Consider the following 23,655-nt stretch of genomic DNA (forward strand, 5'->3'; position numbering starts at 1 on the left):
TGAAGAGGAAATGAGTTATGCATAGCATAAGTAGTCAAGAAAGATGACAGAAAAAGACTGTTGTGGAACTCTAATAACAACCCAAGCAGTCGTAGAGAAGCTCTAGATTGAGACACTATTAGGAATTCCCATGCCAGTTAGTCCACCTTCACTAGTGGGATAGAGCAAAGTAAATGGCACCTTCACAGGTCCAACTCGGTTTTTCCACTTCTTATCATTGTTCATTGTCATAATTCTATCCTCAATTTTAGCTAGCTTCTTTCCAAATCTCTCAAAGGCTTCTAATGGCTTTGTGTCAAAGGTCCATTCAGGAGTATCTTTCTGCCCAAGATAGACCTCGTCCGTAGAATGCCTTGACAAGATTTCTATAAGGGAAACACCAATAAGTGTAGGGAGCTGGGCAGTGATTGTTTTCAAGTAAACCTTATCAAGGTCTAATTTGAGTTCTTCATATTCAGGAGTGCCTACTTCAGGCATGAATCTCCGGCTTATTGTTGGCCGGTTTGGGAGGTATCCTGCATAAGGGTACTGTCCAAAGTTAACTGCTGCATGGAGAGCAGAAGCAATCCATATAATGATTGTGCATGTTTCAACAAGCTCTTCATGCGTCTGCATTTTAGGCCACCAGGGCTCATCTTTCTTGTCACCATGACCCTTCTCTCTGATTTCCTTCCACCAGGATTGGAGTTCAGCATCTTTCTGAACTACGCTATCAGTCTCATAGTAGAAGGAACAATATTCTTCAACCCATGATTTAATTGCTGACCAGATTTCAAGGCCATCAACAGCATATGGATAATCCTCAATCACTAAGTGGAGACCATGTGGCGAATTTGGATCCTTAACTGCCATTCCTCTGAATTCAGCAAAAGAAGTAGCATGTCATTTGAAAAAAGATCATAACAACGAATGTTTTTATTTTATTCGTAGTAGTTTAGGCCTTTAGACCAATAAGACATCTAAAATTTGAAGGTTCGCCCTTTACACCTATAAGATTACCAAAATTTGAAGTCTTAAATTTTGCCTCAACCTTTCTTCAAGCATTATGCATTTGTGGATTATATTATTTAGCCATTTTGAAGGAAATATTCACACTGCATTTATAATTTAAGTTACTTATAATGCCAGATATCTCATACACCGTGAATATGTCATTATGTTCTGCAGTGTAAGATTTACCTCTTGATGAGGTCTGCAGGAAGTGCTTGCTCGAGGAAAACCCAGTCCTTATAAACTACTGATGACATCTCCAAGGAATACTTTGCTGGAAAAACTGTCATCAACAACAAATTCTTAACAACAACAACATAAGCTGATGGTATACCAAATATGATAGCCTGAGTCATCAACAGCAACATAAGCTTTTGCCAGTTGCCAGATAGAACCTTCAATTCCTTGTTCAGCTGGCGTGTATACTTTGCTAATGGCACCAAATTGGTCTCCTTTAGGATGGGGCAAGCTTAATTCAATTGCTAATGGCTTCAAACACCATCATTTTCAAGAAAAGGAGTGTCCTGCTGGCATGTCTTTGTGGAAGTTGAATTAATCCGCCTCAAGTAAGGCATGAAAGCATCGTGGTGATCCAATATGAATAACTTGTTCTTCTTGATTGCCTATAACCAAATTCATGTTAATCGTTATTAATTAATGTTTATAAGAGTAAATTAGTTAACTATAATTGCAAAACAACTGCAAACTACTATACCCAAAAGTATTATGTGGAATAAATGAACCAAGGAACATTACCTCCTCAATGGTGAGTCCATCTATGTTATTTTCCATGTGTTCTTTGGCAATTGTACTGTTTTGATCTCCATACACTTCAGGATCTAGCTTGCTTGTGGGTGGGAATTCCTGCAATAATTTAGATGCATCATTATTAACACTGAAACACATTGATCCTCCATTTGAAAGTTGAGAGGATGGAGGAAAAGAAAAATAAATTTGGCATCCAGAATAAAGAATCTAAAACAAATGGATGCTTAAGAATACTTTGAGGCGACCAATGTTGACAGGGTTTACTCCAGCCAGCATCTCTCTTGCAAATTCTTCATCAGTCCTCCATGTAGACCTGTCTTCTGCTCCAAGTCAAGGAAACAAAGCAATTCAATTCAAAGAAAAAGCACTTGAAAAATCATAAATCTGCAAGATTTTGAATCTGTCACCAAAAATGGCTGTGCCATGGAAAAAGATATGATACCTTTAATCACTTGGGGCATTGGGTATTTGAGGAGTCCTTCACCATCTGTGGGGAAAACTTCCTTGAGCATCTCCGCGGGGATGTTGTCTCTAATATTTTTAAGCGCACCTTCAAGCAACTTAATTCCTCCTTCATAGAGTTTAGGTACATCTTGCAAACTGTCAAACTCATTTGGAGTGCTGTCAAATAGAGATTCTAGCTCAGGTTTCAGGAACTGGCTTATCGATTTCAGTGCATAAGCAAGGAAGTCTGACAGCTTCAAGTGACCAAATCGTTCGTCTCTTGGAACATAAATGTTTAAGCTCATAAGAAGCTTCATCCTGCTCTCACTGTTAGGACCTGTTACAATTATAACAAAGAAATCTTAATGATGATTATAGCAACAGACAACGAAATCACTCCAACTTTTCAGTGAAAAACACATTCTGATTTCATTACTAAAAATACATTAATTACATTAATGAATCTAACTGTCAAAATTATTCATGATACTATGACAAGTAACTACAAAAATTCTAAACAAGTGACTGAAAATTAAATTGAAATGTCTAACCTGTCTTCGTTGGTGGTCGCCCAGTTCTTCCCCTACGAGGGTAAGGGTACTTACTAGAACCTCCGAGAACTGGACGGGCATATTTGGCATTTTTATCTGGATCCCCCAAGTCATACACCCTGTCCCATTCCTGAAGCTCTTCTGTTCCATCTCCTCTCAAGTCCACTAGTTCTTTTTCTCGGAGCTTTAGCAGTGGCACTGGTGTTTCACTTGGAAGATATGTCTGCAAAAATGTAATTGCTTCAACTTGTTACTATATGATGTAGTTCACAGTCAAAACACCTGGCTTATGCCAAGTTAGAGCTGTCATAAATTTACCATCAGTTACAGCATTAAGTTTTCTGGGGCAAATTTAAACTATTAGGAAGAACAACTTGTAGCTGGTCTTCTCGATGACCCTCTATGTACATCAACTTTGGATGCAAGTTCATATCATATTTCAGTTGGCAGCTTCATGTGATTTAGCTGAAAATGTGCTTGCATAAGTTACAACAACTAAACAAGGGTGTGTTTCAATAAACTTGTAGGAGGTTTCACTTCAAACAACTATAGTTTGTGCTAAACTTGTATTTGTCACTATTTCTTTTCTTGTGGTTTTAAGTACAATATTTGGAAAATTTGGAACAGCATGATCAATGCATAAATCCTCATATAATTTATTACCTTGTTGGAGAAGAAAACACGGTCCTTTCCATATTTGTCTGCAGGATAAACCCATGAATTGCAAACAAAATGGACTCTGCCTTGACCTGGTACATCTTCAAGCGTAAGACTTTTAAGATAGAACTCACTGTGATGGTTGTTTTTTTTATTAAAAATGCTCCTGGAATTCCTATTTCATTGTCCCAGTCAAAGGTGACCTTGAATGAAGACTCTCTTGATGTTAAGGAGGTGATTGGGTTATCCAATTTTCCAAATATGCTGGTCTTCCAAGTTTCCCTTGCAACCCATTTGCTATAAAAACATATCAAACACAATAATTGGTTCTATAATGATCCAGAAGCCAATAACTAAATCATCAATTAGAGAAATTTCATTAAATTTGTCACTAGCAAAAGCTGCTATGGACCCATCAAAGAAATAATGCAGAGCTACATAAGTATTGGTCATGAACATCCAAAATCTTGTTTATGAGCCCTTTGTATATTTAGTGTGTTCCAATTTGGCCCAAACCTGCAATGTCTAATTACACTATAGAATTAGTGTAGCGCTTTTTTTTAGAAGATAATGTAGCGTTTCTATATGTTTCAAGCCACTTTGTGAGTGAGCCTTACTGTCTTAAAGTCTTAACAACCATCTTATGCAACAATTTTCCATGACCAAGCAGTTGATGATTAAAAATCATAAATATGGTTTTGAAATTTGCATTAAGTCACTAAATATTTTACTTAATTTGATCCAAATAACGGTTTTTTTTTTTAATAATTCGTTAGTTGGGATAGTTGGAACGCCGGAAGATGCCAACCAATTGAGTTAGAAGGTCTTGACTCAACTACTTATTAAGTTTTTCTAAATACTGAATAGGGATCCATTAAAAAGAATATTATTCATTTTGACATTTTTCAAGTGTTGTTGGGTGCAGCTTCCTTTTTGTTGTTGTTGTTGTTGAAGAAGATACTGAGTGTAGGTTTAGTAATATACAATATAAACACTTTCTAACAAATACAATAATTAAGATACATTGGCTTAAAACTAATTCTAGACTTTTAGTAAGCACAAAAGGCAAAAAAAAAAAAAAAAAAGAGACTTTTTATTCTTTCACATCAACTTTTATATTCTAAATGTGGACATTATTTTTCAAAAAAAAAAAAAAGTGAACATTATTCTCAAGAAATTTATAACATAATTGGTTGGCACCAAAAGATGTTGACATTATTGTTTGGAGTCTTGTAACTTAATTGGTTAACATTTCCAAGGTGTTTTTCTGATAGTTCAAATCAAATCTTTATTTCTGTTGTCACTATCAAATTATCAAAAAATAAAAATATATGGACATTATCTTTTTCCCTTTTTAAAATGTGTACACTGGTACATAAATTGTGGATATTTATTTAAAATAATGGACCTAAATGAATGTAAGATAATATTTTGCCTAAAAACAGCCCTGACTAGAAGAATTGGTCGTTTTGGACTAGATATTGAGTACAGTAAGAGTATAGTGCAAGTGACAATCACAAACGTGGCCTATTTAACAAGTCTTCAGCACATTTTTCGTTCCATTCAAGAATGTTAATATATATATATATATATATATATATGATTTCCATTATCGTTCTAAAAAATGAATTCCAGAAAAAAGAAGAAGATAGTTTTGGTTTGTTTACATTGTTTCTTTTAATAACACGATCACCATTAGAAAACCAATAGCTTAAGACAATTCAACAAGAAAAAAAATATCATAAAGGAAAGAAAGAAAGAACCAAAAGTAGAACTTGTTAAGAACAATGGAGGAAAAAAGAAAGAACTAACCAGGGTCACCATTAACAGCACTTATGAGCTGAAAAGAAACCTTTTGGCCTAACATCTCATGGAAACCATCAAGAACAGAGGCATTGAAATCATCGAGGTCCAAAACATTTTTTTTCATCAACACCACTGTCCCTTCAATCTTCTTCATTTTCATCTTTATCGATTAATGCTTGGAATCTGTTGATGATGTTTCGAAGCATCTCTAATAACTGGTTCAAGCACTAAGCAAAGAATATGAAAAAGAAAGTTTTGTTTTTAGGAAAAAATAATAATTTTGTTGGATGTGAGAAATGTAATGAGAAGATTTTGTGGCAGTTATAGAGAGAGAAGATTGGAAAAAAAAAAAGTGGCATTTCACAAAAAAGCTTCATTTGTGCATGTGGGGGTACGTTCCTCTTAATTTCCTATGCAAAGACTTTGGAGCCATTTTTTATTTTTATTTTTATGAACTTATCTTAAATCTATTTTTAATTCTATTCTAGGGAGTACTTTGACACTCTGTTCTTGAACTTTGACACTTGTTCTTGTGCATAATTTCTTTGAGTGACTAAGATAATCTTCTAACGTTTGGGAATTAGCTTAGATTGCAGTAGCTATATATATGATTTTATTGGTATAGAGAATACGGTTTTTAAGGGTTTTAAGGTTGAAGACTTTTTGGATTCTCTTACTTTTAAGGAACAACTTAAACATGTATATATTTCCCAAAAAAAAAAACAAAAAAAAAAATTAAAGGTTGCCTTAAAAACATTAATTTAGGAAATATTTTTAAAAACTTTTTACGAAAAAAAAAAAAAAAAAAAACATAATGGATATTTTTGACAACTTTTTATACTTCTCAAGAAAGTGGTATTAAAATTTTTTTAGAATAGCCCAGAAACTAAAGAGACTCACTAACCAAAAAAAAAAAGGGGGCAAATTCTTTTAACATTAGTGACCATTTAAGTCAACGATAGCGTGAAAGAGGTGTACAGAAACGGTTATCGCAAATCTGTCACAAAACAAGTCAGATAACGCGAAAAATATGAATCTCTAAAGTCGAAAAGAGTCGCCTCAATAAATCTCAAATGTTTCACTCACTCTACTTGTCACCTCTATCTTTTCGGAGGTGTTACGTTTTTGGGACAACAAATAATCAGCTACATCAGGGTCACTAGTTCAGCTTTTACCAGATTGCTATCACTGAAACTGTAACAAAACTTAGAGCCATATAACTTTTTGAAAGGTATGGAGGAAAATCATATTCATGCATAATTTTTTGTTTAAGCATTTTTTTTTTCCATGTTATCAAAATTTTTTTTTCCATTTAATTATTAGACTGATCTTCTATTGTTGTAACAACCACGTATTAAATACTAAAGTGTCAAGAGCTTTTTAGCTTTACTGCTACCTTTTACAGGATTTTTATAAAAAAAAAAATACTAAAAAAGTGCAAAAACTTTCTTTTTTTTGAGGAAAAAAAAAGTGCAAAAACTTGAGCCACACATTTTTACGCTACAGCAACTCTAAATTTCTTTTCATGGAGCTATTGCAGCAAATGTAGTGCAGTTGGTGGTTAATGTGCTAATGGATAATTCCAAGCTTCTCCATTTTTATTGGTAATAGTCCCAAATCCACGTGATACAGGAGAATATATAATTATTTTGAAATATGGTATAATGTATAATTTATTATCTAAATTTTATTGTAGTGTTCTTCCTAAATTTAAACAATTTCTAAAACAAATTTCTATCATTCTCTTGATAAGATTATCATGATAATAAAAACTAATCATATAATCACAATTAATATTTCTCAAATAATTGATAGTACTCTCAACTCAAACCATTGACAGAACTAGGATTTAAATGTAGGGCCGAGGGCCAAAATTCTTTGTTTGAAAATTTTCGAAAATTGGTATGTCAACACTAGAGGTTGACAATGTTACAAGAGTAAAATATTATTTTGGTTCCTAAACTTTATCAAAAGTTTGTTTTCATCCCTAAACTTTAAAAAGTTCTTTTTTCATTTCTAAACTTTGTAAAGAATTTTTTTTTTTTCAATAGTTTAGACTTTAGAGATAAAAATAGGGATGAAAAACAAATTAAAATCAATAGCTTTGTAGCTCAACTAAAACTTCCTAGTGTGTCCAACAAAAGTTCAAATCTCCACTCATTCTTGTTGTAACTTGTAACTATCTAAAAAATGAGAGGTTCTAAACTTCTAGGTTCTTTGGTTGGATTGGGGTTGAACCGATTCTTTAATCTTTTCACATTAAATTTTAAAAAAAAAATTCAATTTAGTAATTATTTTCACATTATTATATACCTAATACAAAAAACGATGTAGAATGTGATTTGAAAAAAAGATCATAAACATAAATTTTTTTCCATTTTTTTGGGGTACTAATTTAGGCCTTCAGACGAATAAGACAACCAAAATTTGAAGTTTAGGCCTTTACGCCATTAAGATTAAGGATGCTGATCTTGAAGCCATCAAGATTTAAGAGCCTATTAGATGATATTGTGGAAAATGGAATGATAAAAAAAATATAATTTTCATTTGTTTAGTTGACAAGAATAACATAAGAGAGGTACTACATCCACAACATTTTTATAATATTTTCACAATAAATCATAGATGGTTAGTTATTATTGGTTCAAATTTGAACCTAACACTAAGACTACTTTTTTGCCCCAACAATAACAACCAGTAACAACCTACCACTTAGGATTTGTTGTAAAAATGTTGTAAATATATCATTTCTCATAACATAAGGGTGGAAAACATAATTTATATGAATTTACAAATGAAAATTATATTTTTTTATCATTCCATTTTTCCATCTTTTGTACCCAACACATATAATGAAAATTAAAAAAAAAAAAAAAAAATTCTATACTATCAACATTTTCCATGTTCCCACTTTTCTATCCTCTCATTCAAATAGAGACTTTAGTGTGGATGGCGTGAAACTATCACTTCATCGATGGTGAGCTACGGACTAGGTTGAGCTAAGTTGTTAGTGGCCACTAAGCTCAATTTTTATTAGTTAAATAAAAAAACAATCTTTATATGTTTACATTGTACTTGCAATGTAAACTTATATTATAAACACACAAAAAGTGGTAAATGTGTTATGTGGTACAGGTTTTGTAAATGTGTACAGTAGCTGAATAATACTAACTTTTAATTTACCAAAAAATAAAAACGTGCTCTACGTTTTAATTTCACCACTGCAAGAAAAGGAAGAAGAGTAGACTAGATGAAACAAACAAACTGTGGTAGGGCCAAACTTATCTTATTTCGCACAAATACAATTATCACTATCATATTATAAATCTGGAGCAAGTGCTTCTGCCCAGTGGCTGAGCCACACACAAAGGTGGGGGGCCAAGACCCCCCCATTTTAAAAAATTAATTTATAGTATGTATATTATTTACATTAAAAAAAATGTAGCATGTAAAAATTGAAGTTGGCCCCCCAAATTTTGAGTTATTTCAATGGTGCTCTTAAAAGAAAGAGAAATTATATTAAAATCATATAATTTAAGAGGTTTAACAAATTAAACTACGTAGAAAATGATAAAGTTTTGTACATGTCTAATAAAAGAAATACATGACTTTTTTATATACTCATTAAAATTTAGAAAATGATAAATTCTCTTAGTAAATTAATTTATATACATGTGTGTGTAGAAGTTTATCTTAATTAATATATTAGTATCACAACTTGGCCCCCCCAAACCAAAATTTCTGGCTCCGCCCCTGCTTCTGCCAGTCTATTTACATTCATCTTCGCCTACGTAGGTTCACTCCAAAAGTTTTCACAAACCAAGTTGGCCTTGTGGAGGTGATGACATGTCCAGTAACCAATCCAATTACTAGTCCACAAGCATATCCTATAACTACTACAATCCAATCGAATGCTTCTCCTAATGATGCTTCTTGGCTTGATTTAGGAGTTGGTGTATCATGACTTTCACATTTCTTTGTCAATGGAAAGCCACACAATCTCAAGTTCCCCTCAAAAGATGAATTTTCAAATGTCCCAAACTGCCCATTTTGAGGAATTGGGCCCTTAAGGTTGTTTCGAGAAAGGTTTAAATATTCAAGAAACATGATACTTGTTAATTCTTGAGGTATTTCTCTTGAGAGCTCGTTTTGAGAGAGATCTAATGATTCGAGTTCAATTAGGCTCCCATAAGATGATGAGATAGGGCTTGTGAAACTATTGCTCGATAAGTTGAGAACAATTAATGCCTTAAGAATTCCCAAGGTATCCAGAATATCACCATGGAATCTATTGTTTGAGAGATCAATGGATGTGAAAATGATCGATATCCTTACAAGTTCCATTTCCAAGCACTTATTCATCACTGTAATTGAGTCTTTATAATAAAAGTCATCTCCCATGTATTTTGGTTGTAACTTATCTTTGTCAGGCACTATTACCATTCCGGTCCAGGTTTTGAAGTATTGTGATGGCAACTTGCCAGAGAAATTGTTGTGAGCATCCCATATGGCACCATGAAATCCATTTCCTGGCAAGATAAGAATCTGCAATTCAGGCGAAGACTCCAGCCAGAAAGGGAATGTGTCATTCTTATTGTTATTTCCAAGATTCAAAACCTCTAGCATTTTACACTTCACTAATGATCGTGGAATCTTCCCTTGTATTTGGTTGTAACTGAAGTCCAATGTCTTCAAATTGCTTCCTTCAATAAATGTCTCAGACAAGTTTCCGTGAAACCGGTTGTTTCTCAAATTCAAAACTAAAAGAGAATTGCTGAAGTCACCTAAACATTGTGGAATCTGACCAATCAATTGGTTATTAGACATATCAAGCACTTGGAGAGACTTCATTTGACAAATCATTGGAGGTACTGCTCCAGTCAGACTATTTTTTGAGACAAAAAATTATGCCACAGACAGTGGGAGGGTCATAAGCGATCCTCTCAGCTTGTTGGAACGGAGGTCCAAAAATTCATCATTTTCCAAGGAAGAATGGGTGGTTGTTCAAAAATGCTTAAACTGTTATGAGAAAGATCTAGATATATCAACGTCTCTTTTCCAACGTTCCAAAACCATTTGTGTACTTTGCCTTCAATTTTGTTGTTGGAAAGGTCTAAAACCGCCAATTCATTTTGGTCTTTTAGGAAATCAGGAAACTCATGTAAATTGCAAGATGACAAACTCAAATCATTTAATTTCGAGAAGGTAGAATTGATACTTCCTTTCGAAATTAATAAGCTATTACCTGAAAGATCCAGACTTCTAAGTTTTTTAAGCTCAGAGAAAATGTTTAGCTCCAACATGCCCTTTACACTAGACCATATAGTCCAGATAAATTTGCTATTGAACTTGGAAATAGTTCAATCAACTTGTTTCCACCTAATTCAAGAGACTTTAAATTTGAAGAGACATTTTGGAAGTTGAGGTGGCCATTGGGTTGATTTTGGTCTAGATATAGATCTGATAATGAAAACATTGTAAACAATGACAATGGGATGGACCCTGTGAGTGAGTTACGTGACAAGTCAGAGTATATAAATTGGAAAATCTACTTATTTCAGATGAGATTGGACCTATCAACTGATTTCTGGAAATATATATAATACTGAGTTTGGTAAGATTTGTTAGAAAAATTGGGACCCCACCATCAAAATAATTATGAGAATGATCTAAACTTAGCAATTGTGTAAGATTTCCTAAGGAAGAGGGAATTTTCCCATGAAACAGGTTGTCGCTAATGCCCAAGGAAGGGAGCTTTACAAGGTTTCCCAATGTAGATGGAAGTTGAGCATTGAAATTGTTGGATGAGAAGGAATGAAGGATAGACGAATAAGCTGAGATAGGTTTCCTATAGAAGAAGGAATTTCCCCTAGGATATTATTAATAAAGAGATCCAAAATATTCAATGAATTGAGGTTGCCAATTAAATTAGGGAATCCCCCATAAAAATTTGCATCATAAAGACTCAAGACATTCAAGGCCTTAAGGTTGCCAATTGAACTGGGTAATTTTCCAAAAAATCTTGTCCTGGAAAGATGCAACTCCTTTAGGGGACTTCCATAAGGAAATTCTGGAAGAAAACTAGTGAGAAATTTGTTTCCTGACAAATCAATGGCTTGTATTTTGGGTAACTGGAAAATACTGTTGGGAAATTCACCATTCAAGTTACAAAAAGAGAGAGAGACAAAGATGTCAAAGAAGAAAAATTGGATTGATGCATAGATGATGAAATGTTCACCAAGGCTAGATGAAGATCTCTCATATTTGTCATATTCTGGAGCAGTACTTCTAGGCCCATTTTACTTAGATGCAAAATCTCTAGTTCATCAGATGGATTTCGAAAAAAATTTGAATAGAGATCAAAGTGAAATTAAATTGGTCAGCCGTGAAATTTCTGAGGGGATTTGGCCTGAGAGCTTAGAATAAGAGAGGTTGAGATGGGTTAGTATTGAAAGTTGACTGAAAGTAGATGGAATTGTGGAGGAATTGAAGTCATTGTAGGAAAGATCAAGTTTTTGGAAGTGATGCAGGTTGAAAAGATTGCTCTTAGGACTCAAAGGTCCATAGAGCCAACTATAACTCAAGTTTAGGCCAACCACTTGACCCGTCTTGGTATTGCATGTCACCCCATCCCAAGAACAACAATCGGTATCGTTCTTCCAAGACTTCATCTTTGGATAAGAACCATGATATTCAAAAAAATGATCAGATGACATTCCCCTTTCAAATTCTTGCCTTAGTTGTAGACTTGTAGTAAAGAGGTGCTCTGGTTTGGGAGGCAGTGTTTTCCAGAGAAAGTACTAGAAGTATTGTGAGCATATGAAACGTGGAATAATAAACATGAGACAATGTATAACATGAGATGTTGATTCTTGTTCCTCATTCTCATCTTCTTAACAGAATATGGAGATTGAGTGTCAAGAAAAACGAGCATAAGATGATTTGATTTAGGAGAGAAGGATCACAGTATATAAGAGCAAATGATGGGGTGAAGTTAAGGGAATAATTTAGCAAATTTTTTTTAAAAAAATGAAGGTAATAATATAATAGGAGGAGGACAAAAATGCTTTGTCTTGCTTGTCTCGTTCTATTTGGGTCCATCTTTTTGGGTTTTTTTTTTTTTTTTTAACATCCAGAAGAGGGGATGGGATATGGACATGATTTAAATTGATTATATATAATTTATTTTTATATAAAATCTATTTATAATTTATTTATTTTTTTATCCATGTTCTATTATCATCTCTCAAAATGTTTCTCTCTCTAAATGTGTCTTGCTTCATTGTCATACTTATCTAATTGGATTTAAAAATAAAATAATAAAATAAAAAACTCTTGCTATCCTAATCTAATTGGATATCAAGGGCTATCAATATTGACTTGAAAAGGACTGATATAATTACATTTGTACATTTCCGTCCAATTAGAATTAAAAATTAAAAAAAAAAAAAAAAAAAAAAAAGTAACCAATTCTTAAAGGTTTTTAAAAAAATTCCCACCATGGAATTCTATAAAAATTGTCTTGACGTTGCTATCTTGGGCCTGTTTCTATTTTTATAGCTTAATTGGTTTTTTTTTAAATAATTTAAACCATTATTTTTGGAATATTCGTATTGGACGTCCCTGATACTTGATTAATTCAAAAAATAACAATCATCAACTATAAAATTAAGCTAGATTTTTCCAAAAATTGGCTGGCTAAATGCATGCGTTAATGTGAATATGATCAGATAGTCTTCCCTGGACTCCTCTTCCAAGCTAATTTGCTTATTACTGACCTAATTACATATGCAAAAGGACACAAAGGGTCCCAATACAAAGAAAATTGTGCAATGATTTTAAATTTTTCTGTCTGGTAACTTTTAAGTCTTTAGCCTTAGTCAAAATTTCGAATAGACAACATATAGATGACTCCATTAATACACAAATAACCTGAAGACGTGGATACTAATTAACTCAACTTATAAAGTCTCTGATAGTTGAATAAGAAATCTGGAGTTCAATCCCCACCTAAAACAAAAACTGATTAGTGTCTTGGCTTGATAATAGAGAATTATCATTAGGAGCGAACGCCATAAGTTAAAAATTTCTCTTAAAAAAAAAACTTTAAGGCAAACATTCATTGACCATTTAATAAAAATTAATTAAAAAAATTAATATCTTACTGGCGAGTTATACTTGGACCGTAGTTCCAAGCATCATTTGTGTATGTGTGTTATTATTACAAAACGTGGTTTTTTATATTATATGAACATAATTGTTATTTGTTAAATACCAATGTGGAAGGTGGTCTAGTGGCCAATCCTTTGGCCAATAAAACTTAGATCTTGGGTTTGAGTCCGTCTGATCCCTACAAGTGAGTGCATTGGTGCTTATCTTCCTTTGTGTTGTTTTATGTTTACAACAACAACAACAACAAAAAAAAAAACATAATTGTTAATTTGTTACAATTATTTACCATTTGAAAAGACCAATGTTGATTTCAATAGCATTTCAATAGCATTGGATTTGAAACTTATATTGTTTGTTTTATAATGATTACTTTTTATCATCATATTTTAAAACATTGATGAGCTTCCTTCAAAAAGGGGATACAAATTGATGGGCTTCATTTTTGTGTATGCTTGAATACAAAAATCTCTAATTCAATAATAAGAAACTTTATGAGTCGATTACTTTTAGAGATAATTGCTAGTAATAATAGTCATTTCACATTGGACTAAAATTTCCAAATCTGTTGAATTGTAACCCATGTTTATGGTAGTTTTTTTTTTTAAAACCTCAAATTTTTTAAGTATAAATGTGTTTTTGTCAACTTTCAACAAATTAGAAAATAAGTAAAAAACTAATCCAAATGCCCATAATAGTTATTATTAATATCACTGTTGAAGATAAGCTTTTTTTGGGGGATAAAATAAGCTATTGTTTGGTATAACTCTGAAGACAACTTTTCTCATGACTTGCTAAAATGACTAATTGTGAGTCGTGGGTTCATATAAAAGTGATTATCAACTAAAACCACCATTCGGTTGTAGAAAAGAAAAAAAAAAATGTCGTGGCAAAAGTTATGTAGATAGAAAAGTTGCATTGTTAATGGATCGTGAAAGAAACCTTATGAAAGTAATTGAATTATAAGAAATTACAAACCGGCGGAACCCTAGACATGGACAACTAATTAATGATGAATCTTTCTTGAAATCTTGTTCTGTTTCTCAAATCTTTTTGCATTTTAGGTCAATTACTTTGAACTTGATAATTTCTTGAACCCAATTGTGAGGGAAAGCATTTCCTGATACCTCAAAAGTCAATAATATCTAGCCATTGCACTGCCATCACCTTGACGCAGTCATAAATAAGGATATTTATTTCCCAATCAAACAAACTTTGCCTTGTTAAACTGTTCAGCTGTCTCGTGTGCTTGTTGCTGATTATCTCTCATCAACAGGCTTAAAGGATTGAAGAATTTTTTTTTTTTTTTGGTTGAGAAAAAGGATTGAAGAATTTAAACCACTGCTGTTGCTGAAAAGTTCTTTAAATGAGTTTCAATATATGAAGTGCAATGTAGTTATTTATATTACAGGGATTAATAATTTTTATTTTTTGGTAAAGTAATTAATGAACGGAAAAGTTAGCAAATGTCCTGAAAGTATTAGTTTAAAAATTATTTTTAGAAACTTTTCATAGAAAAAGAAAAATTAATTGATTTTTTTTTTTTTTACAACTTTTTATATTTCTTAAAAAGAAGTATCAAAACTTTCTTAAATGGCCCATTAACCAAATTGAAGCAGATAAATATCTTATAGGTGTAAGTAATTGTGTAAGCCTATCCCAACCCAAAACTCATATGATCGATGTAATAAGTTGGTGTTAGTATAGCACTGGCCGCTTGGAATGCACTTCGTATTATGGGCATATTATTTTAAGTTGCTCTCAGTAATAACATACCCTTTGCTAATCAACCCACTTTGCTATGTGTTATAGACTTACAGAGTTACAGTAACCCTTTGCTTTACTAATATGTAAACATATGCATGTAGGATGTAGCTGATTTTGTTTAGTTTGTTGAGGATCTATAGTCAATTTCAAGATTTTGAGATTATACTTTTGTTTTAGACTTAATTTTTGTCATTGCAAAGCATTTATATTGAGTTAGAGAGGTTATTGGGACTGAAAACCTCAAATTTATAAAATTTGACACTTGTTTTTTTACTATGCTCCTGTACACAGCTCGTTGGCAGGAAAGTCTGAAGAAAACATCATCTAATCAGGGGCAAAAATCACTTTGCGTCACAAATTTAATGGATAATCTTCTATTGTAACGTTTGGGAATTAGCTTAGATTGTAGTAGCTAGGATTTTAATGGTATAGAGAATAAGGTTTTTTTTTTTTTGGGTTTTTAAGGTTAGAGACTTTTTAGAATTTAGAGTCTCTTATTACTTGTGGAAAACATGCATTAGAATCAACTTCTTCTCATAAATATTGTATATAGTTCCTACATATACATGTTTTTAGATCTTCTAACATTTTCGCTCATTCCCTAGCAGCTTGGGCCTCCTTTTCTTATCGTTCTTGTTAAATTACCAATTGTCTCAAAAGTTAAACTCTCAAGCTTTGATACTATGTTAAATTACAAATTTTCCTATAAATTTAAGCTACTAAAAATAGAAAATTTAATCATTTAACTATATTCTTCCATTTAACAGTGCTACTAAAACCAGAAATTATCTTGAATTACCTGCAAATACACTTCTGGGTCCCCTCTAGTCTAGTAACTCCTTTTAAAATTCATTTGGGCCTCCAGCAGAACTGGTTTTTTTTTTTTTTTTTTTTTAAATAATACAGATAACTCAAGAAAATAGCATATTCATTGCCGATAACCCCTCCAAATAGAGATAAACAAATTTAACAAATTTCATATGAGCATCAATATCAACTAAAAAATAAAATCCTTCGTAAATAAGGACTCCTATAAAATAAAATAAAAAAATCTTTAATATCCATGGTTTGCTGAAAAACCCAGATCTAATTAAAAAAAAAAAAAAATCCCTTGTGCCTCAACTAGACGACTGGTGCTAACTCCCTCCATATCAGTTTGCAGTCCTCTCTCTCTCTCTCTCTCTCTCTCTCTCTCTCTCTCTCTCTCTCTCTCTCTCTCTCTCTCTCTCTCTCTCTCTCTCTCTCTCTCTCTCTCTCTCTCTCTCTCTCTCTCTCTCTCTCTCATGTTTGAGTTTAACATGTGTGAACCGCATAAAACACTAAAACGGGATAAGTTTAAGCACAAAATTAGTGTTTTCTAGTAAATGTTTTGACTCTTGACTGTTCTGTGGTTTATAGCTTGCATTGCTAATATTATATTTTATTGTTTCTTGTTTTGATATTAGTGCTATAGGGGTTGGCCGAGTGGTTGGATACTCGGTCTCAAAATGGCTGTTTTGGATTTAACTAGGAGCTCCCTAGTTCAAATCCAAGCACTAGCATTTTGGAAAAACTTCTTGAACCAGCGATTTATCCTACTATGGGTCCACTAATCACGAACAGTGATTAATTTCTGTTTGAAAGTTTTGAGGAAACATTGTGGAAAAAAAAAAAAAAAAAAAAAGATACTAGTGCTCTACTGATTTGGTTTTGAAAAATTAATTAAATAAACATTAAACATTGCTCTCTGTTTTGTAGACTAAAGTCGTGAACATGTTTTGTAACTAGGTATGTGTTTTGTATTTTTTAGAGCTTGCACTTTTTTTTATATTTAGTTTTGAATCTTCGTCACAAGGGTTTTATTTTATATAATATGTTTTGTTTATTTGATAATAAGGTTTTGAGTAATTATATAATTTATATTAAGTTATTGTTAAATGTAATTTCTTTTTAATAAATGTGGAAGAAGTGAGATTTGAACCAGAATATGAAACTTGAGATTATATTTTAACTTGAAACTTGGCCCTCCTAAAAGTAATTCCTGCCTCCGCCATTGTATAGCTCTAACGGTCTTGGTGTCATACCCATCTCCACTTTTCCTACTTTGGTTTCACAGGCCGGGTTAGGCCCAAGTCTTTCTCTCAGTAAATTCGTATTATTCAAGGAAAAGAAGTGGCAAATTGTTTCACGATAGTGACCTTTAAGTCAAAGACTTTTGGCCTTTCCGGAGGTTAAAAAAAAAAAAAAGAAAAAAAAAGGCCTCAATAAGTCTAAAATGTTTTACGGTCATTAGAAGCCTTTGACAGATTTGGAAAGAAGCTGGCTGAAATTGAGGACAGAATTGTGACAATGTACAATGATAAGAAGTGGAAAAACCGAGTTGGACCAGTGAAAGTGCCATATACTTTGCTCTATCCCACTAGTGAAGGTGGACTTAATGGCAAGGGAATTCCCAATAGTGTCTCAATCTAAAGCTTCTCTATTTGGGTTGTAATTGGCTAAAATTCTACGTTTTTCTTTCTTCTTTTTGGACAACTTATGCTATGAATAATTCATTTAATTTCTACTTAATAAAGATAAGTAGCTATGAAATAATCTAATGTTACATGCTTTAGGGTGGGTTTGAATATCGCTTATTTGCTGAAAACTGAAAATTTATTATTGAAAATACTGTAACAAAATAATTTTCAAAAGTATGAATAGTGCTGTGGGATCCAAATTTACCTAAAAATTTGTGTTTTGATGACTTTTGTGAGTCTGTGAACCATACCCATGAGACCCACTAAAAAAATGCAAACGCATGGATTGGGCAAAACGCCCAATCCAAACGCATGCTTAAAACTTTTTTTTTTTTTGTGAGAAAGCTTAAACTTCTTTCTTGGGGGTGTTTAAAACTAAAGAACCTTATCAAACAATTAGTATGAAATGTAAAAAAGCATCATTGATTGCAAAATGCTGATAAAAATGGAGAAGCTTGGAATTATCCATCAGCACATTAACCACCAATTGCATTGCATTTTCTTTAATAGCTCCATGTAAATAAATTCAGAGTTGCTGCAGCTTGATCAAAATGTGTGGCTCAAGTTTTTGCACTTTCAATTTTTAATTTTTTCTAAAAGGTACCAATTAAGCTAGAAGCCCAAGTTGTTGCTACAATAATAGCAGATCAGTTTAATAATTAAATGGAAAAAAATATAATAATGCTTAAGCAAAAAACTATGCATGAATATGATTTTCCTCCATACCTTTTAAAGAGTTATATGGCTCTAAGCTTTGCTACAATTTCAGGAGTTGTGCTAGAATCACCAAATATTGCACAATTTTGTGCCATAACTTGTGAATCACCAAATATTTCATAATTTTGTGTCACAACTTGCCATGTGGCCAGTTGTGACTAGTGAAGGAGTGTTTGTGGGTCATATGGAGACACAATTTCACCAATCACAACTCACCACATGACGAGTTGAATCAGAAAATTGTGCCTTTTTTATGATTCCAGCATTTTCCACAATTTGCAATCCGGTAAAAGCTAAACTGGTAGCCCTGATGTGACTGATTATTTGTTGCCCTCAGAAGACCGTAACACGTCAGCATTTTGCAATCAATGATGCTTTTTTACATTTCATACTAATTGTTTGATAAGGTTCTTTAGTTTTAAACACCCCCCAAGAAAGAAGTTTAAAGCATGTAGGATTAGATTATTTCATAGCTACTCATCTTTATTAAGGAGAAATTAAATGAAATATTCATAGCATAAGTTGTCAAAAAAGAAGAAAGAAAAACGTAGAATTTTAGCTAAGTACAACCCAAGTAGAGAAAGCTTTAGATTGAGACACTATTGGGAATTCCCTTGCCAGTAAGTCCACCTTCACTAGTAGGATAGAGCAAAGTATATGGCACTTTCACTGGTCCAACTCGGTTTTTCCACTTCTCATCATTGTTCATTGTCACAATTCTGTCCTCAATTTCAGCCAGCTTCTTTCCAAATCTGTCAAAGGCTTCTAATGGCTCTGTGTCAAAGGTCCATTCACGAGTATCTCTCTGCCCAAGATAGACCTCGTCCGTAGAATGCCTTGACAAGATTTCTATAAGGGAAACACCAAGCAGTGTCTGCAGCTGGGCAGTGATTGTTTTCAAGTAAACATTATCAGGGTCTGACTTGAGTTCATCATATTCAGGAGTGCCTTCTTCAGGCATGAATCTTCGGCTAATTGTTGGACGGTTAGGGAGGTAGCCTGCATAAGGGTACTGTCCAAAGTTAACCGCTGCATGGAGTGCAGAAGCAATCCATATAATGAGAGTGCATGTTTCAACAAGCTCTTCGCGTGTCTGCATTTTAGGCCACCAGGGCTCATCTTTCTTGTCACCATGGCCCTGCTCTCTGAGTTCCTTCCACCAGGTTTGGAGTTCAGCATCTTTCTGAACTACGCTATCAGTCTCGTAGTAGAAGGAACAATAGTCTTTAACCCATGAGTTAATTGCTGACCAGATTTCAAGCCCATCAACAGCATATGGGTAGTCCTCAAGCACTAAGCGGAGACCATGTGGCGAATTTGGATCCTCAACTGCCATTCCTCTGAATTCAGCAAAAGAAGTAGCATGTCATTTGAAAAAAGATCATAACAACGAATGTTTTCATTTTATTTGTAGTAGTTTAGGCCTTTACAACAATAAGATAACCAAAATTTGAAGTCTAAATTTTGCCTCAACCTTCTTTAAACATTATGCATTTGTGGAGTGTCATTTAGCCATTTTCAAGAACCTTTTATGTGTTATTTTGCCTCAATTTTAAGTCACTTCTAATGCCAGATACCTCATACGCCAGGAATATGTCATTATGTTCTAGAGTGACAGATTTACCTCTTGAGGAGGTCTGCAGGAAGTGCTTGCTCAGGAAAAACCCAGTCCTTATAAACTACTGATGACATCTCCATAGAATACTTTGCTGGAAAAACTGTTGACTCCAGAATTCCACCACCATTAATGAGGATCTGCCGAGCGAATGCATTTATATTCATGGTGTCACGGAAATGAGGTTGCAAAAGCTTGTAAATTGGATGGAGAACACTCAGCTGCCTGTTTGTTGCTATCACAAATGGCTCAATCACCGCATGGGTATTTAACCTGTGACCAATACAAAAGGCATTTAAAAACTCATTTTAAAATATAGACAAGTATCATTTCCTAGGCTTTCGTTGACAGAGGTATACCAATGGCTAATTAGCTGATGGTAGCCAGAGTCATTAACAGCAACATAAGCTTTTGCCAGTTGCCAAATAGAACCTTCAATGCCTTGTTCAGCTGGTGTGTACACTTTGCTAATGGCACCATATTGGTCTCCTTCAGGATGAGGCAGGCTTAATTCAATCACGAGTGGTTTCAATGCCCCATCATTTTTCAAGAAAAGGAGTGTCCTACTGGCGTAAGTCTTTGTGGAAGTTGAGTTTATCCTCCTCAAATAAGGCAAGATAGCATCGTGGTGATCCAATATGAATAACTTGTTCTTCTCGAGTGCCTATTGCCAAATTCATGTTCATTATTATTAGTTCAAGCAAATAAGAGTAAAGCAGCTAACTACAATTGCAAAATAACTGCAAACTAGTTCACCCAAAATTCTTATGTGGAATAAGTGAACCAAGGAACATTACCTCCTCGATGGTGAGCCCATCTAGGCTATTTTCTATGTGTTCTCTGGTAATTGTACTGTTTTGATCTCCATACACTTTAGGATCTAGCTTGCTTGTGGGAGGGAATTCCTGCAATGATTTAAAATGAATCATGATTAACGATGAAAAACTATAATCCTCCATTTGGAAGTTGAGAAGATGGAGGAAAAGAAAAATAAATATGGCATCCAGATTAAAGAATCTAAAACATATGGAAGCTGAAAAATACTTTGAGGCGGCTAATGTTGACAGGGTTTACTCCCGCAAGCATCTCTCTGGCAAATTCTTCATCAGTCCTCCATGCAGACCTATCTTCTGCTCCAAGTCAATGAAACACAACAATTCAAATTAAAGTAAATAGAATTTGAAGAATAATACATCAGCAAGCTTTTGAATCTGTCACCAAAAAATGGCTGTGCCATGGAAAAAGTTATTATACCTTTAATCACTTGGGGCATTGGGTATTTGAGGAGTCCTTCACCATCGGTTGGGAAAACTTCCTTGAGCATCTCCGCAGGGATGTTGTCTCTAATATCTTTAAGCAGACCGTCGGGCAACTTAATTCCTCCTTCATAGAGTTTAAGTACATCTTTGAAACTATCAAACTCACTTGGAGTGCTGTCAAATAGAGATTCTAGCTCAGGTTTCAGGAATTGGCCTACGGCTTTCAGTGCATAAGCAAGGAAGTCTGACAGCTTCAAGTGACCAAATCGTTCATCTCTTGGAACATAAATGTTTAAGCTCATAAGAAGCTCCAGCCTGCTCTCAGTGTTAGGATCTGTTACAATTATAACAGAGAAATCTTAATGACAATGATGATAATAGCAATAGACACCAAAATCATGCTAGCTTTTACAGTGAAAAATGTACAGATTCTGATTATCATCAAGAATTCATTAATGAATCTAACTCTCAAAGTATTCATGGTAATAGAAACTTCAACTGATTACAGCGCTATTCGTCATATTAACTGTCATTGCTAGTACCTACACAAATTCTAACTATAGAACAAGTGACTGAAAATTGAATTGAAATGTCTAACCTGTCTTCGTTGGTGGTCGTCCAGTTCTTCCCCTTCGTGGGTAAGGGTACTCGCTAGAACCTCCAAGAACTGGACGGGCATATTTCGCATTTTTATCTGGATCGCCCAAATCATTGTAGTAAGCATAGTCATACACCCTTTCCCATTCCTGAAGCTCTCCTTTTCCATCTCCTCTCAGGTTCACTAGCTCGTTTTCTCGGTACTTTAGCAGTGGCACTGGGGTATCACTTGGAAGATATGTCTGCAAAAATATAATTGAATCAAATTGTTACTTTAGGATGTAGTTCACAGTCGAAACACCTTAGCTTATACCAATTTAGACATTTTGGGGTAAGTTTAAAGTATTAGGAAGAACAACTTTTAGATGGACTTCTCCATGACACTCTATGCAAATCAACTTTTTATGCAAGTTCATATCATATTTCACCTGGCAGCTTCAAGTAATTTAGCTATTTTATGCCTTCATCTGCAAGGGCTATTTTAGATATATAGAAATCCATAGAAGAAATTTCATCTAGCTTGCATCAGCTACAATAACTAAACAAGGGTGTGTTTCAATCAATTTGTATTTGACACTATTTCTTTTCCTGTGGTTTTAATTAGAACATTTTGAAACTTCGGAACCGCATGATCACCACAGAAATCCTCATATAATTTATTACCTTGTTGGAGAAGAAAACACGGTCCTTTCCATATTTGTCTGCAGGATAAACCCATGAATTGCAAACAAAATGGACTTGGCCTTGACCTGGAACATCTTCAAGCGTAAGACTTTTAAGATAGAACTCACTGTGATGGTTGTTTTGTATTAAAAATGCTCCTGGAACTCCTATTTCATTGTCCCAGTCAAAGGTAACCTTGAATGCAGACTCCCCTGCTACTAAGGGGGTGATTGTGGTTATCCAGTTTTCCAAATATGCTGGCCTTCCAAGTTTTCCTTGCAACCCATTTGCTACAAAAATACATCAAACACAAAAGTACATCAATTACAATTTTCAGTGCGCTCCAATTTTTTTCCAAACATGGTAATGACTAATTACATTATGGAAAGTGAAACAAACTATATGTCATCAACATTAATATTTACCCAACCATTTAACTGAGCTCAAGCTTGATGAGTTAGTGTAGCTTTTCTAAAAGTCCAGGCAAGGCCACTTTGTGAAATTGTGAATTTGTGAGTGAGCCTTATTGTCTTAAGTCCTGACAACCATCCTATGTAACAATTTGCCATGACCAAACAGTTGATGATGAAAAACCATAAACATGTTTTTAAAATTTTCATTAAGTCACTAAAGAAATTACCTAGTTTGATCTCAATAAGGTTTCTAAATACTGATTATGGTTCCACTAAACATAATATTACTGATATTTTTACATTCTTAGGAAGAGGAAAAAGAAAAAAAAAAAACTTGGATATTAGCTGCTTCAGAAAAAGGTACAGTCATAAGAAATAAAGAAACCCCACTTGCATTTTATTTAATATTGAGTTTAGGTAATAGATGGTTTAAAGAAAAGGTCAACATTTTTTCTGTCATCATCACTTAATAACATAATCACTAATATAGAATATAACACAAATGAATTGGGTTAGTTGAAACTTGATAGTCATGAATGAAAAATCATTTTCATGTGCTGAACAAGTTATGACCTATTGGACTAGAATAGCAGTTTGATTATGTTATAGCCGACATCCATGAGTTTAAGAAATGATACAAGGTTTGTATGTCTTACAAATCCTATTCATTGGACATTGACTATTAAAACCAGACAAAGACATAGATCACATATATCTTGTGAATTGTGACATCACAGTTGG

The 23,655-nt window shown here is 33.7% G+C and overlaps 2 protein-coding genes and 1 pseudogene across 4 annotated transcripts in view; all 3 read right to left on the reverse strand.

Moving 5' to 3' along the window:
* On the reverse strand, positions 1-5,422 carry LOC126717033 (probable linoleate 9S-lipoxygenase 5; annotated as a pseudogene).
* A 3,571-nt stretch (positions 5,423-8,993) lies between these two features.
* On the reverse strand, positions 8,994-10,067 carry LOC126719232 (receptor-like protein 33). Its single transcript, XM_050421810.1, has one exon. The coding sequence runs from the start codon at positions 10,065-10,067 to the stop codon at positions 8,994-8,996; it is 1,074 nt and encodes a 357-aa protein (XP_050277767.1).
* An 8,739-nt stretch (positions 10,068-18,806) lies between these two features.
* The window catches only part of LOC126717030 (probable linoleate 9S-lipoxygenase 5), a 62,275-nt gene continuing 57,426 nt past the window's right edge, over positions 18,807-23,655 (reverse strand). For 2 of the 3 annotated variants that reach the window (XM_050418182.1, XM_050418183.1), the window contains 8 exons: positions 22,502-22,791; positions 21,840-22,080; positions 21,237-21,575; positions 21,027-21,112; positions 20,780-20,887; positions 20,342-20,646; positions 19,992-20,255; positions 18,807-19,707 (listed from right to left, as the gene is read on the reverse strand). In XM_050418182.1, coding sequence (XP_050274139.1) covers positions 18,954-19,707; positions 19,992-20,255; positions 20,342-20,646; positions 20,780-20,887; positions 21,027-21,112; positions 21,237-21,575; positions 21,840-22,080; positions 22,502-22,791 — 2,387 coding nt within the window. In that variant the 3' untranslated portion in view covers positions 18,807-18,953. The remainder of the gene's footprint in view (positions 19,708-19,991; positions 20,256-20,341; positions 20,647-20,779; positions 20,888-21,026; positions 21,113-21,236; positions 21,576-21,839; positions 22,081-22,501; positions 22,792-23,655) is intronic. The other variant, XM_050418185.1, reaches the window with a different exon arrangement.

The sequence above is a fragment of the Quercus robur genome, chromosome 3, assembly GCF_932294415.1.
Source record: "Quercus robur chromosome 3, dhQueRobu3.1, whole genome shotgun sequence".
Lineage (NCBI taxonomy): Eukaryota > Viridiplantae > Streptophyta > Magnoliopsida > Fagales > Fagaceae > Quercus > Quercus robur.

What these genes read in the sequence shown, in the direction of transcription:
- LOC126719232 (XM_050421810.1), bottom strand. Translation starts at nt 10,067, where the DNA reads ATGAAGTCTCTCCAAGTGCTTGATATGTCTAATAACCAATTGATTGGT.